The sequence below is a fragment of the Gymnoscopelus braueri genome (genome assembly GCF_963280865.1).
Source record: "Gymnoscopelus braueri genome assembly, chromosome: 8".
Lineage (NCBI taxonomy): Eukaryota > Metazoa > Chordata > Actinopteri > Myctophiformes > Myctophidae > Gymnoscopelus > Gymnoscopelus braueri.
Genome location: NC_137609.1, coordinates 6,188,285 through 6,202,572, shown reverse-complemented (window position 1 = coordinate 6,202,572; position 14,288 = coordinate 6,188,285). Strand labels below are relative to the sequence as shown.

Here is a 14,288-nt window from a genome sequence, read left to right as displayed (position 1 = left end):
CAGTTTTGAGGTAATTTCACTTTATTGGAGTATTTCCAATTTTCAGTACTTTTACTCCTACTCCACTGCATCTCAGAGGCAAATATTATACTTTTACTCCACTACAATTATTTGAAAACTTGAGTTACTAGTTACTTTGTAGATTTTGATTATTATTGCAAAACATACACTAACCACTTCAGCCCTATATATATTTTGGCCATTTGAAAATAGCAGATCTACCGGAATTTAATTCAATTAATAGAACATAATTTTAACCAATCTGTATGGTAGAGAATCTCGGTACAATATAACTAGTACTAAGTGCAGTGGTTGGAGGTGATCTCCCTGCTCTCACATTGATGCATTTGGACACTGGTGTCGGATAGGATACCTACTGGTTGGCATTGGTATTACTGCCTGAAGCTCATCGCACAATATCTTCCCTGACCAACTGAGGATGCCTTTAAGACCTGTGGCCGATTCTACAAATGCCTTCTAAATCAGTAGTTCTCACACTTTCAAGATTTTTCAAAAATGTTTGAAGATAGCAGATCTGCAAGCTCGCAGCGTGGCACAAAGTGACGCGCTGTGAGCTTGTAGATCTGCTATTTTTGAATAGCCAACGCAAAAATCTAAAATGACAGATGCTTTCACGGTTTTAATGGGTTAACCACTCAAACCCTATATACTTGTTGTTGACCGGAGTCCCCCAGGGCTGTATCCTTGGCCCCCTCGTTTTTTCTTTGTACAACCAGAAAATAGCGGGTCTACAAGCTACTTGTAGATCTGCTATTTTTGCTGAATGTTCACCCCAGAATAGGGATGCCAGGGGTTTCAGTGGTTAATGGCAGAACGGTAGAAATATGGTCTCTCATGCGGGAGTCTGCGGTTCGAATCCCGGGCGTGATGTGACACTTATGGATTGCAGCTTTTAAGCTTTAAAACTCAAAGATAACCAGATATGGATACTGGTACAGTAAAATATGTTATGCATTTTTACAATTACAGAAATGCAATATTTGGTGAGTTATGACTTGATGGCCAAGGACCTTTCTCTGAGAATGCTGATGGGGTGACTCTGTTGCTGCAGCAGCGTGGAATGACAAATGACCTATTTACTAACACAATAGGACCGCGGGTGTTGTGTGTAAAATTAGCTGCTCCTTAAAATACACCTGGATGTGTGTTAGAGAACAGCTCTGTACAATGTGGTGCGGGTCTTTTTTTGTCCTCCACAGGGGAAATCAATGTTCAGATTAGTGGGGAGGCGAATGAGCAAGCTATTCGAAAAGTTGAATTTCAGGTCAACGGCCCGCTTGCGGCACAGGATGACAAGCGAGAGCCGAGTGCCACGGCGAAGAAAGATGCAATCGAGCAGGTGCACAAACAGAAGAGTGTTCAAGTCCAAAAAGTCATCGATCAACCAAAGACTGCTCTGTCGAAAGCACCGGACGGTGAGAAGGCGAATGAACAGAACGGCGCACCGGTGAACAAAGATGGCGCCGCCCAGCAGGGTCTCACGCGGCAGGAGAGCCAGGTAGCGACCCAAGAGGTAAACAAGGACTATAAGCAGGCAAACATCAAAGTCACTGACCAAAAAAAGACAGCCGATACCAAAGCAAGTGGCGTAATGAACATAAAAATTCATGCCAGCGCTGAGGTCAGCAAGTCCCAGAGCATCCGAGAAGAAGTGAAGGTCACCACGTCCAGAACTGAAGTGGTGGTGAACGTCACCAGACCCGTCCTGGCACCCCTGTCCATCGGGCAGCCGTCCCTGCCGCCAGTCATCAAACTGGAGCCCATGGATGGGAAGGACACTGGTTCCTGTGACGAGGTCCAGTCCATGGAGGTCAGGTCAGTGACGTTATAACGGGTGAAGTGTATATGTGACAGTATGATTGGAAAACCAGTCAGATTGAAAAAGGAGTGCTCGTTTTCTTCGAGTTCACCACCCGGGACGATGATTTACGATTCTGTCCCTATCGGGTCATAACTCGGACGGCGCAGAGTCGGCTGAAGGTGACTTGGCAACGTTCGGCACGGTGACTCGCTCGCCTAAGCTCGCTCGCCGGTGCCTCTCGTGGCTCAAGTCTCCTTCAGACGGCGCGCCTCCGTCGGTGAAGACGAGTGCCGCTTTCTCAATCTGACTGGTTTTCCAATCATACTGTAGCATATGTATATCATCAAAATGGACTAGATGTGCTTATCTATTTAAAGGGGTTCTAAGTGATCATTTTTGTAGGTTAAAACGTTTTTTGTTAAAATGTCAAAGTTCTATATTCAGATCATCATCATTGAGTGTTTGTTCAGTAACAAGGGTATCCCAGTTTCTCCAGTTCTTTAGTAAACAGAAAATACCTTTTCAGGTCAGGATACCAATTTTATCCAGTCAGGAGAGAGAACCCCTCAAAGATAATGTATGAGCCTCAATTTTATAGTGTTCTAGTGCTACTTTTGTCTGCCAATGTTTTGTTTCATCACTTCCAATTTAACTTTTTCATCCTGTATCCTGTTTCTCTCTCCTGATCGGCTGTAGGCTACTGTAATTGGTTCCCCGACCGGAACATTTATTTTCTGTTATCTGTTTACTACAGAACTGGAGAGATGTGGAGACCCCTGATACTGAAGAAACAGTTAATATCAATGATTGCCATCAGAATATAGAGATTTACAGAGATAACAAATATCACTTACACCTGCTTTATGCATCAGATGCATACTGTTGCTTGATTGTTTGTAATGTTCTAAATAAAATGTAGATTGTAGACAAAATATAATGATAATTTCTTTATCAATACGTAATTTTATTTGGATAATCAAAGAAAGCAGATTATTTTGTGTACAGGTGGGAAATGAAATTAGGCCCCTGCCTTTATAGCAAATACTTTTTTCGGAGTGCGACACCATCGTACGATGAAATTTTAACGTAAAGTAACTACTAAGTAAGTACATTTACTCAAGTACTGTACTTGAGTACAATTCTGAGGTATTTTTACTTTACAGGAGTTTTTCCAATTTTCAGTACTTTTACTTCTACTCCACTACATCTCAGAGGCAAATATAGTACTTTTACTCCACAACAATTATTTGAAAACTTTAGTTACTAGTTACTTTGTAGATTTTGATTATTATTACAAAACATACATTAACCATTTCAGCCCAATATACATTTCGGGCCATTTGAAAATAGCCGATCTATAAGCTCACAATGCGTCGCATCGCGACGCATTGTGAGCTTGTAGATCAGCTATTTTCAAAAGTTTCTTATACATTTGAATACTTGTGAAATGGGACATTCTGCATAATGAGTACTTTTACTTTTGTAATTTAAGTATATTTTGATACCAATACTTTTGTACTTTTACTCAAGTACATTTTGAATTCCGGGCTTTTACTTGTAACAGACTTCTACATTGGCAGTATTGATACTTTTACTTAAGTAAAACATTTGAGTACTTTTTCCACCCACTGAATATAAATCAGGCTTTACAGTCGCAGGTGAAACACTGATTAACTTCAATAACCTTTCAGCCCAGAGCTCATATCTATCCCAGAGTTCTCGCCCATCAATGAGGTCCAGAACAGCATCAGCAACACACGCGCCCTAGAGGACCTGCTGGACCTCACGGGCAGCGTCAGCTGTCCCAAAGGCTCCTCTGAAGGCACTGTGGTGGGCGACTGCAACAAGAACCTGATCGGGGGCATCTGTAGCCCCATGACAGATTCAAAGCTCATCCAGATGCCTCCTCCTCCGTCTTCTAACAAGCTCAGCGTCCAGTAATGAAATGTATGTCTCTCCTCAAAATAGCATTCTCTCCATCTCTCTCTATCTCTGTCTCCTGCTCTCGTTTTCCTCTCCGTTGCTCTCTCTCTCTCTCACACACATGCTTAAGATATGCATTGTATTGTGTTTGAATCTAGGTCAGTGGTTCTCCTAATAATATGTGTGTGTGTGTGTGTGTGTGTGTGTGTGTGTGTGTGCGTGTGTGCGTGTGTGTGTGTGCGTGCGTGCGTGCGTGTGTGTGTGGGATTGTGCGTGTGTGAGCGTGTGTGTGTGAGCGTGCATGCGTGTGATTTTTTGTTTTGTTTCATTGAGTTACTGAAATGATTATAATGAGTATTGGCGTGGCTTTAAAGGTGTAACCAAAATGTCCATTTGGTTACACCAGGAACCTCTACAGGGGAACGAAACCACTGGCCACAGGTATTAATCATCTAAAAACACTGTAATCCATGAATAGCGATTTACTTTAAACACCTATAATATATTCAATAATGATTATTGCGCAAATGTACAAATTAGATCTTGGTTTAATGATACTGTGTGTATAAGTGTGTGTGCGTGCGCACATGCGTGTGTGTAAGACTTACCTAGAAGGAGAGATTGAGCGGGGATTTTGTGCCCAATTAAGCCTTTAAATTAAATACCAAGTGCTGTGGATTCAAGGAGTAACCATGTTTTATTTACATCAGTCTACTTTTCAACCCCTTCAAATCTAGTATTATCTCCAGGTAAGGTCATAATGTTACAGCATGCTGTGTGCGTGCATGCATTGACAAAACTGATCCAGCCCGAGCCCGAGACTTTCAATTTGTCTGGCAAACTGGAAAACAATGGGATAATATGATCTTAAAATATCATAGAGCAAACACAACAACAGACTGATCCTGTGTGGAGACATGTACTGTGACAATGTATTTGTGCAGGGAAGAATTACAATGACTTTTGCTCCCGATGTACAGAAAATCTGGTCATGGATTGTTCACTTTATAAATGTCTTTCCATTGAGCTCATTCCTTTTAGTCTTGGCTACCTTTAAGGATTTTTTGCTATATTTAGTATAGGCTACATAAAGTGAAGAGTAGGACCTTTAAATCAGTGTTAATATTTGTCATATCATATTTGTTCTCTCCACTTCAACTTTGAGCATTTTGTGGTGAAGGGAAGCCACACCTTATCCCCGTGTGGAGATTGTTGATCAGGTTTCTTCGACTACTTGATTGTTGTTATGGACATGGAGAATTGTATTTCTCGTGTGCCATTTCCTGATGTAATTTGCCGAATGAAGGTTTTGTTGTGTGACAAATTTGTTTTTGTTTTTTAACCAAACATTCTGTTTTCCTGGTTGTGGACACTCAACCTTGTTATGTATGTACAGATGTAGCCATTGTAGAAACGCAGTTTTTTACTGCATGCTGCACAAAGATGCTGCCAGGTGTGTCACTTCAAGGAAATAATACACAGTAAAACCTCAGTGTTCATTTGACCGATGTCCCTATTTTGGACATATCATTAAAGTAAAAAAAATCCCCCAAAATTTCAAACATTTTCAGAATATTTCAGAAATAGTGAAAATGGCAGATCTACATGCTCACAACCCGTTGCGATGCTACGAGTTGAGAGCTTGTAGATTGGCTATTTTCACTATTTATTGTATGGCATAGTATTATCTAAGTGGTTAACTCTAACACAATTTTTACTGTGTGTTAAAAAATCTAGTTATGGTCTGCTCTGGTACCTAGTTGGCAGGGAGACCTTGGCAGGGAGTTTTGTTTTATAATAAAAATGAATTGCTTCTACTTTATATTGTTCAAGAAAGAATAATCTGCAGTAGTAATAAAGGACCGATGAAGGATAAATGCATGAGGGGGAATGTCTACAGTGGCTATTACTGTACAGTATACTACTCTGTATTGTCTATCCTGCTTGGACAGTGGAACTGGAGCATGTGTGCCACAAATGACTGAACCCAGTGTCACCATCATATACCTGCACCACCCCACATGGTAAATACATAGCCTACAGTGGCATTAAACAAGGCACATGCATACGATGTAACCCAACTTTTGAAGTTTCTGCTGCAGATATAAAAAATATATATACCCTTAGCATAAAGATAGAGGCTTTTTGAGTTGTCTGAAAGGAATTAGCCATATAGCAATCTACATTTAACTATGGATTTGGATTATACTTTCTTTGCATATGAGAAAATGTGCTGTTCTATACTGACTGATTGCTTTAAAAATAAACTAGTCAGTTTTAGGATAAGCGTTTAAGGCTATGTAGAATATCAGGCTAAAAGACTAAAGTATTTGTTAATACAAACTTCATAATTCAAAACATAAGCTATTACAGTCAACCTAAATATGTAATATTATGTAACTATTGCAGACCTTGTGCATGCTTAGCATGGTCATAGGATAAATACCTGTATCAATAAAATGTTAAACTGATGATTTTGTCTTGTGTCTATTATTTTAAATTAACAGTGAGGATTTTAATGTGTACCTGCTGTAACGTAGCTATAATTTTTATATTTTATTTTTCCTGTTAACTGGTTAAAAAAAGGTGGAGCACATATTATTCTACATATTAAGATTACGTCAAATTATTATTCTTTAATTAAAGCACAGACACATTGATTGATTGAATAAACATGATTATTAACAGTAGGCCTACAGGTAGTACAGTCAAATATTGCTAAAAGGATAACACAAAAAGCCACAGGCGCTTATGGTCCATTGTACTCAATTCATCACTAATACGTGTAATACATTAAATTCAATACAAATATACTACAAAACAGCTAAGTAGAATCATGGTGTATTTACAGAGAAAGGAGACAGGAATTCAAACCTTGATGGATAGGTTATTCCGCTCACCTGGGGTCATATTAAGCCCCTGAATATAATATTATCAGTAGGATAATGGATTTTCATTTAATCAGTCAATCAAAGTGCTAATAGTTTACTTGAAATCCTTGTTCTGTGCATTGTTGAAAAACAACTATATTCACAACACAATCCAATGACCATACTGCTTTGTAAGTGTAATGGAGTGGTCTTTTGTTGCCACCTTGTGGATAAAAAAATGCAGTAATAAAAGTATAGCCTGATTAATCAAGTATCTGACTGAAGCTGTCCACTCAATGAGTGGCCGGTGTCTATGGTCTGGAGCCAGGATAATAAAAGTGTAATAAAGTACCTCACACAGAATAGATAGTACTCCTTTCTGAAAGCCTACCACAATTTAGAAATACTAGTTACAAGCAAAAGCGCTATATTTAAAGTTTTACAAAAGTATTGGCATCGGAGGCAAAAATTAAATCACTCATTATGCAGAGGCCTATAAAATAGGTCTTACATTGTTAATGCATGTCTTGCAACAGTCATCTAAATCTGAAAAGTTACTATTAAACTAATGTTTTGAAATAATTGTAATGGGGTGATCTTGTGGAGTAAAGTAAGTAGCTATTAAAAAATTGTAAATAATCTCAAGTAAAGTAAAAGTAGATGACCTACTACAGAATTGTAGTCTACTACACAAACTAAACAAAAACTTCTATATTACCATGAAATACAGTTTTGATTATAGTTCACTCAAATAATAGTTAATAGTACATGTACCTTTTTATTTGTGCTAAATGAAATGACTTATTAAGCCAACTCAAATATGCAACAATAAATTATAATCACTACTCAAAAAAACTGTACTTCATGTTCCATGATCTCACCATTTATGTGTGTAAACATAATTGCAATGAGAAAACAGTATCATGTAAAGAGCAAAAAAACAATTCCCACCTCCTTCTCTTACACTGTTTGAAGGATATATGACAATCATGTTCAATTACATCTCATTTCCTCCTCCTCCTTCTGTAACACTGTTTGAAAGTAATAAGACAAAGGCAAAAATAAATAGTAATAATAAACAAAAACACCCCAAAAAGTAACAAACCCGGTAAAAAAAAACTCTTCACCAAAAATAACCGATCTACAAGCTCATAACGTGTTGCAAAGGGACATACTGTGAGCTTGTGGATCGGCGACACGTTGTGAGCTTGTAGACCATTTCTGGCGAATGGTCCACCCTTTTGAGATCAGTTGTATATATTCATAAACAATTTGTTCTTGAGGCTCTGCAGTCTGGGTGACAGTTTACCACCATCCAAACCAAGCGCAAAACTTTCTGAAATAACTCAAAAGTGTTGGTCAGTCCTTTGGATTAACTCAGATGCAGTGTATATAGCCTACATCAGACTGAACAAAGGCATCAGAAAATTGGGGGAGGCTGACCACATCATCAGCTTCTATGACAATGGAGACTTTCTCAGGGTTGTAGTCTATTGGACGCTTGACATTGTCACCGACTGCTGCAGTTGTAAGGAGGGACACCGCGCCAAACAGCCCTGGATCATCATCTTCCTGAAAGAAAGAAAGAAATAGACATCACATACTAATCACATCACTCTAGAGTTCAATAGCCATCATTGCTATGGAGTGTTCAGTAACAGGGGTCTCCCCCTGTCTAGCTCTTTAGTATTTATTATAGTACATGTTTGATCAGGAGAAAGAACTGGCTAGGTTTGTATTTACAGTATTTTTGCCAAAGGGCACCCAAATTAAGAGCTTCACTGAATTACAGTGGCATCTGTTCTGCAAAAACACTGTACATCTTTAAAGATGGTGTCTAGTCTAGATGTGTGTGTACAACAGCTCAACATGACATCCAATGCCCTGGACAATGGCTTCAACAAGGACAAAGGTCATGTCAGTCCTGTAACCACAGAGGTGGTTAGATTGTCAGTGTAAAACTGTTTAACAGACTTCAGTGCTTGTGAAAATATTAATACAATATACAATGTACAGTGCAGACATTTAAAGGTATGGTAAGTGATTTACTTTGGTTAAAATAAGTGTTAAATAGCTCTATATTATGATAGTACTCATTGCTAGAGTGTTTGTTCAGTAAAAGGAGTCTCCCATGTCTCTCCAGCTCTTAAACAGAAAATGCTCTCTCAGTGCTCTCTCCTGATTGGCTTAAATTTTGTCACCTACTTGAAAATGTACTATATTCTGTTTACTAAAGAGCTGGAGAGACCCGTGTGATCGAACAAACGCTCTGTAATGATTACTATCAGAATATAGTACTTTACCTTTTTAACAAAAAAATAAATAAATACAAATAAAAAATATCACTTACCCCACCTTTAAGGCCCAACATATTTGTTTAGAGAGTGTTTAGAGCCTGTCATCGCTGTATCTAAAATACCATGGTGGGCACAAACAAGACATTTATGTGTAAATTTAGGCCTGATAATGAGGACTCGCCATGCATGTTTTGAAGAATGCAGAGGCATCATCTCGCAGAAATACAGGAAGGGCATGATGACATATAAGAGGCAGACAGATATACACACTACTATACAGAATGTCATACAATCAGCTTTCAGGTTACTGGTATGAAGAGAGAAAATATATATATATATATATATATATATACAAAAGAGGAAAATGAAGGAGGGGGGGGTAGGTTAAGACTTAGACAGGGGACATTTTCGAATTGCAGCCTCCTGAAGGTGTATCTTTAGGTCAGAGTGAAAGTGAGTAGGGTTTTACACTCCTTTACTCCTTTTGGTAGGGCATTCCACATTTTTGATGAATAGCATGAGAACGAGTTCATTCCCTTAGTTGAGCCAAATCTGGGTTGAACATGATTTGTGGAGCTGCCTCTGGTGTTAGGATCATGGACTTCATTAACATTTTGGAAGTATTTTGACAAATACAGGGGGATCCCAATGTTGTGGTGTATCTTGAAGACCAGGCCCATAGCAAGTTGCTGTACTCTGTCCTCAACCCTAAGCCATCCAATCCTAGCAAAATGAGCAGGGGTTAGATGGGTTTTGTGATTGAGGCCAAGAAGTAGCCTTACAAGTTTGTTTTGGGATGTTTGGAGCCTTGTTTTTAAGGCCTTGGAGGTGTTGTGATACCATGAAGTGCATGCATAATCATAATGAACTTGAATGAGGGCCCCTGCAAGAATCTTCAGAGTATTCTTACTGACTAGACGATCAAACCTCCACAAATAGCGTGTTGTTTGGTTGACATTTTTGATCACTTTTTAGGCGTTTTTGTTACCAGAGAGGTTTGCCTCCAAGATGGAGCCCAGGTAGGTAATTTCATCCTTTCTTTTGATGACATCATTACCCACTTTGATCGTGAAACTCTCTGCCTTGCTAAGGTTAGGACTGGACCCAAAGAGGATGGATTCAGTTTTACCCAGGTGTAATGAAAGTTTGTTGTCAGAGAGCCAGATGCAGATCTTGTTGAGTTCGGAGCTGAGTTTTCTCATCCTGCGAACAGGAACAGTTTGCAGTCGCAGGCTGATGACTATAGTGAATCCGTTGTAGCCTATGCAGCGTTCAGTTGATATCCGTTCTAAAGTCCCAAAATCGAGAATCGGAAATTAGCTTGTTTTTCAATTTTTCAATATCAGCCTTTCATCTACATGAATGGAAAACGGTAAATGACTGTGACATCGAATCCGTGCGCCGAATCCTAGTCGCAAGTTTCACTTGCGACTAGTTTCACTTGTTGTCACCACAGTAGCCTACTCGTAGAACGGATACTGAACGCTGCTTCAAAGTCTGTGGTTCCGAATCGGAACCACAGACTTGACTAATCTACAAGCTAATCTACAAGCTCAAAATGTTCAAAGAATATTTTAATAAAATATTTGGAAGATTTTTGAAACATTTTAACAACACAAATCTGGTATGGGGCTCCCTGGCACAAAACATTTTCAGATGAGGTTTAGGGACGAATAGCATGTAAATTTGGGGGTCCATGAATCATGATATGAAAATGTTTGAGAACCACTGGTTTAAACACACAAGGAAGGAAGCCCAAATAAGCTACTACACTTTAGAAACACCGCCAAAAGACCGCAACCCGGGCCGCAACTAATCATATATTTACAAGCTACTTTAAAGAAAAATAAGTCGCTTATAATAAGCAGACATGGCAACGCCGGGGTGCGTTCGAAAATTTCGCGCCGGAGCGTATGAGAAGCGTCTGGCTGCAGACATGGAGCGTATCGCCTATTAGTTTGTATTGGCCAGTGCGCTCGTGGGATCAGCAATTCAACAGGAGTATTTACCATCTGAATGGATGCAACTTTAAAGGTAAAATATAGCTGCAAGCAGCGATAACACGGGGCCAGTGAAAGAGAGAGAGAGAGACATGGAGACTGAATAGATTGAAGAGAGAGAGAGACAAGGAAACTGGAGATGGAGAGAGAGAGACATGGAAACTAGAGAGACAGACATGGAAACTGGAGAGAGAGAGAGAGAGATGGAAACTGAATAGATTGAAGAGAGAGAGACAGATCATCATGATCGCCTCAACACATTGTCGGGGACAGGGATCGAACCGGTGACCTCCGGACTCATAGGCTGCCTTTCTTCTCATTGAGCTAGAGATATGATAGTCCTGATAGTGTCTGTTGATATATATAAGTCTTTCCGTCCCTCATGGACCAGGCCTTTGTTTCGCTAACTACTCTAGATCACTGGTTCCCTAACCATCTACCGATAGAGAAATTGTATGTCTCCTCGGAACAGAAACCAGTGAAAGTAGCCGATCTACATGATGATGAGAGAGAGGCAGAGAGAGAGAGAGAGAGAGAGAGAGAGAGAGAGAGAGAGAGAGAGAGAGAGAGAGAGAGAACAGAATAGATTGAAGAGAAAGAGAGAGAGAGAGACATGGAAACAGAATAGATTGGAGAGAGAGAGCGAGAGAGACATGGAAACGGAATAGATTGAAGAGAGAGAGAGAGAGAGAGAGAGAGACATGGAAACGGAATAGATTGAAGAGAGAGACACGGAAACATAATAGATTGAAGAGAGAGAGATGGAAGCAGAATGGATTGATTGGACATCTCAACCTATTGCCATTAACAGGAATCGAACCATCAACCTTTGAATTGACAGGCTGCAACACTACCTATAGTGCTATAGCTTTGTCCAGGCTGAGGTTGTCTTTTGAAGATAAAAGTGAACCAGTGAAAGCAGCCGATCTACAAGCTCAGAAAGAACGTTGCTATCTGAAAGGTTTTGAGATTGTAGATCGGCTATTTTCAGAATGAAGTATGTCATACATACTTCATACCCTCTCAAATAAGCATTTCAGGTTATCTTTATCAATTGCATATGTATTAATTGACACAATTACTGGTAGTGTCTGTTGATATTTATAAGTATTTCCGTCCATTATGAACCAAGCCTCTGTGTCCCGAACTACTCTAGATCACTGGTTCACAAACCATTTACCAATAAAGGCATTTTTGTGTCTCCTCGGAACGAAAACTAGTGAAAGTAGCCGATCTACAAGGTCACAAAACGTTGCTATCTGAAAAGTTGTGAGATTGTAGATCGGCTATTTTCACAATGAAGTTTGTCATACATTGCAAAAACATACTCTCTCCAAGAAGCATTTCATGTTACCTTTAACAGTTGCACATGCATTAATTGAGAGAGAGAGACATGGAAACAATAGATTGAAGAGAGAGAAAGATGGAAGCAGAATGGATTGATTGGACGTGTCAACCTATTGCCATTAACAGGAATCGAACCCTCAACCTTTGGATTGACAGGCTGCAACACTACCTATAGTGCTATAGCTTTGACCAGGCTGAGGTTGTCTGTTGAAGATAAAACTGAACCAGTGAAAGCAGCCGATCTACAAGCTCAGAAAAACGTTGCTATCTGAAAAGTATTGAGATTGTAGATCGGCTATTTTCAGAATGAAGCATGTCATACATTGCAAAAACATACCCTCTCAAATAAGTATTTCAGGTTATGTTTAACAATTGCACATGTATTAATTGACACAATCATGTTGTGTGCAATGCAACTTTAATGAAGTCTGTATCAAGTGAGGCTTGAACTGGCAACCATTCAGGTTGTGAGGCACACGTTTAAGGGAGAAGCCATTGGACCAACAGACAAGAACCTGTGAAAAAGGAGATCACTCAGATGATACAGTTTCACGCAAATAGCTGAAAAATCCTGGGTTTAAGTGTTTTTCAAACTGCTCAAAATTGCAGACAATCTAAGGGCGGAGCTTACTGGTCAACGTGATACATGTGTTCCTCATGAGTCAAGGCACATGTGTAAGCAGGTTTAATGGCTGTCGGCCAAACGAGGCATGACTTTTGCCTGTTTAAAGTTTGCATTTAAAAAAAATTGCTATAGCGCCCCCCTTTGACCAATTGGAGTAAGATTGGTTTCAGTGATATTTGGAATGACCCTCAACATTACCGCAAAGTTTCAAAGAAATGTGAGTCTGCATGTATATGTTAGGGGCAGATGAATAATTGTCATAAAACTGCAATATTCATTGGCTCATTAAAGCTTAATTTTTTCACTTATGGAAAATCTTTTGCACATGTTTGTCGGCATAGGTCCAAAGTTCATGTGTAAAACGTTTCGTGCAGATTACTCAAAAATCCCAGGAGGAGATAGGTTTGAACCGTTTTTCATATAATTCAAAATGTTGGGAGATCTAAAGGTCAGAGGTCAAAAGTCAGAGTGTGAAAGTTGTTGATCATGAGTAGACGCATATGTATATTGAAGTTTCATGGCTGTAGGTCAAACAGGGCATGAGTTGTACCTGTTCAAAGTTGGCATTTTGCTATAGCGCCACCTTTTGACGAAAGATTGTGAGTTTTTCATGACCATCTACCATATGGCCAAGTTTCGTAAAAAGCGTATGCACGGTTCAGCCAGGACTGCCAAAAGTGGCAGAAGAAAAAAGAGGGGAACATTAAAACAGGTCCAGAGCTGAGCTCTGGCCCCGTAATGACCCACCTACCAGAGCCAGATAGACAGAGTGAGAGAAACAGACAGCTCAACCTATTGCCATTGACAGGAATCAAACTCTCAACCTTTAGACTCACAGGCTGAGACACTACCTGTAGTGCTATAGCTTCATCCAGGCTGAAGTTGTCTGTTGAAGATCATAAACTTTTGCCTTCTGTCATGAACCAAGCCCCTGTTTCACTAACACTAAGATCACTCGTTCACAAACCATTTACCAATAGAGAAATTGTATGTCTCCTCGAAACCGAAACCAGTGAAAGCAGCCGATCTACAAGCTCACAAAACGTTGCTATCTGAAAAGTTGTGAGATTGTAGATCGGCTATTTTCACAATGAAGTACGTCATACATTGAAAAAACATACTCTCAAATAAGCATTTCATGTTATCTTTACCGTTTGCACATGTATTCATTGATACAGTCATGTTTTTTGCAATTTAACTTAAATGAGTCTGCATCATGTGAGGCTTGAACTGGCAACCTTCAGGTTGTGAGGCACGCGTTTAAGGGAGAAGCCATTGGACCAACAGACAAAAACCTGTGAAAAAGGAGATCACTCAGATGATACAGTTTCACGCAAATAGCTGAAAAATCCTGGGTTTAAGTGTTTTTCAAACTGCTCAAAATTGCGGACAATCTAAGGGCGG

The 14,288-nt window shown here is 39.6% G+C and overlaps 1 protein-coding gene across 1 annotated transcript in view; it reads left to right on the top strand.

Moving 5' to 3' along the window:
• The window catches only part of map7d2a (MAP7 domain containing 2a), a gene marked incomplete at both ends in the record, with an annotated part of 29,879 nt that extends 26,116 nt beyond the window's left edge, over window positions 1-3,763 (top strand). Inside the window, 2 exons of the mRNA XM_080435915.1 lie at window positions 1,221-1,836; window positions 3,514-3,763. Of these exons, the coding sequence (XP_080292041.1) occupies window positions 1,221-1,836; window positions 3,514-3,763 (866 nt within the window). The remainder of the gene's footprint in view (window positions 1-1,220; window positions 1,837-3,513) is intronic.
• Window positions 3,764-14,288: the final 10,525 nt, after the last annotated feature.